The 1250-nt window shown below is 67.6% G+C and overlaps 1 protein-coding gene across 4 annotated transcripts in view; it reads left to right on the plus strand.

Annotated features, from left to right (window-relative positions):
* Positions 1-111: 111 nt before the first annotated feature.
* The window catches only part of AHDC1 (AT-hook DNA binding motif containing 1), a 48454-nt gene continuing 47315 nt past the window's right edge, over positions 112-1250 (plus strand). For 2 of the 4 annotated variants that reach the window (XM_035345728.1, XM_035345727.1), the window contains exon 1: positions 751-1017. In XM_035345728.1, the coding sequence (XP_035201619.1) occupies positions 882-1017 (136 nt within the window). In that variant the 5' untranslated portion in view covers positions 751-881. The other 2 variants (XM_035345729.1, XM_035345736.1) reach the window with 2 other exon arrangements.

Below are 1250 nucleotides of genomic sequence, written 5' to 3' on the forward strand. Positions count from 1 at the left end.
CCCCCCCTCCCCAAGCAGAGCGCAGAGATGCGCGCCCCTTTGCGCCCCTCCCCGCTTCGCAGCCACGGGGAGGAGAAAAGCGGGGAGAGGAGAGGAGGGGGGTGGAAAAAAAAGGAAGGAGGGAAGAGAAACGAGAAGGCGGGGGGGGGGGGGGGGGGGGAAGAAGGAAGGACTACAAGGCCCGGCATGCCCCGGCGGTGCTGCACGGCTCCCCGGGGTGCCGGATGCTGGCCGTGCCGCTGACAGCGGAGCGAAGCGGAGCCGCGGTCCCCGCCGCGCACGGAGAGGGCAGGGCGCGCCGCGCCGCCGGCTCCGCTCCCCCCTTTCCCAGCCCCCACAAAGCCGGGAGCGGCAGAAGGCAAGAGCGAGGGAGGAGGAGGAGGAGGAGGAGGAGGTGGAGGAGGAGGAGGAGGAGGAGGAGGAAGGGGGGAGGCAGCAGCAAGCCAGGGCTCTGCTGCGCTGTGTCTTTCTTTGCTTTCCGCAGGCGGCTGAGCGGCGGAGGCGCAGAGGGGAGGTCGGTTCCCCTCCGCCTCCCGCTCCGCTGCCTTTTGTGTGTGTGCGAGGCGAAGGGGGGGGGGGGGGGGAGCGGGGGGGGGAAAAAAAAATAAAAAAAAAAAAAAGAGAGAGGGGAGGAAAAAAAAAAAGCGGAGGAAAAAAAAAAAAAAAGAGGAGGAAAAAAAATAGGAGGATAAAAAAGGCGAGCGGCAGAGGGGGAGAGAGGAAAAACAGGGCAAAAAAAAATCAAATAGGGGTGGGGGGGCCGGGGGGGAAGAGGGGAAAGGAGGAAAGGCGAGAGGCAAAGAGCAGGCAGGGGACGGAGGAGGGGGCGGGCTGGCAGGAGCGGAGTTGCCTGGGGAGAATGTGAGCAGGAGGCGCTGGAAATGCTCTCGTTGAAGGTGGCGAGCGGTGCCGAGGGCTCCGGGACTCCCGCGGGCGGCCAGGACGCAGCCCCGGCGGACGGCAGGAGCCTCCCCAAGCGGGCGGGCTCCGGGGGGCTCGGAGCGCAGCAGCCGGCGGGTGAGTACCGGGGTGTCGTCGTCGTCGTCGTCCCCCCCCCCAAAAAAAGCCTTTGTGTGGGGCTGGGACCCGGGGGGGGTCGTGGCTGGAGGCGGGGGGGGTCGTGGGTGGGGAGGCGGAGGGGTGAGGGGGGGAGAAAGGGAGGGAGAAAGGGAGAGGGGGTGTTGTTGGGGGGCACCCAGCTTGTTGGTAGAGAGGGTGGAGGGGGAGGGAGGCGCGGCCCCCCCCGCCCC

The sequence above is a fragment of the Oxyura jamaicensis genome, chromosome 23, assembly GCF_011077185.1.
Source record: "Oxyura jamaicensis isolate SHBP4307 breed ruddy duck chromosome 23, BPBGC_Ojam_1.0, whole genome shotgun sequence".
In the NCBI taxonomy this organism is placed as follows: domain Eukaryota; kingdom Metazoa; phylum Chordata; class Aves; order Anseriformes; family Anatidae; genus Oxyura; species Oxyura jamaicensis.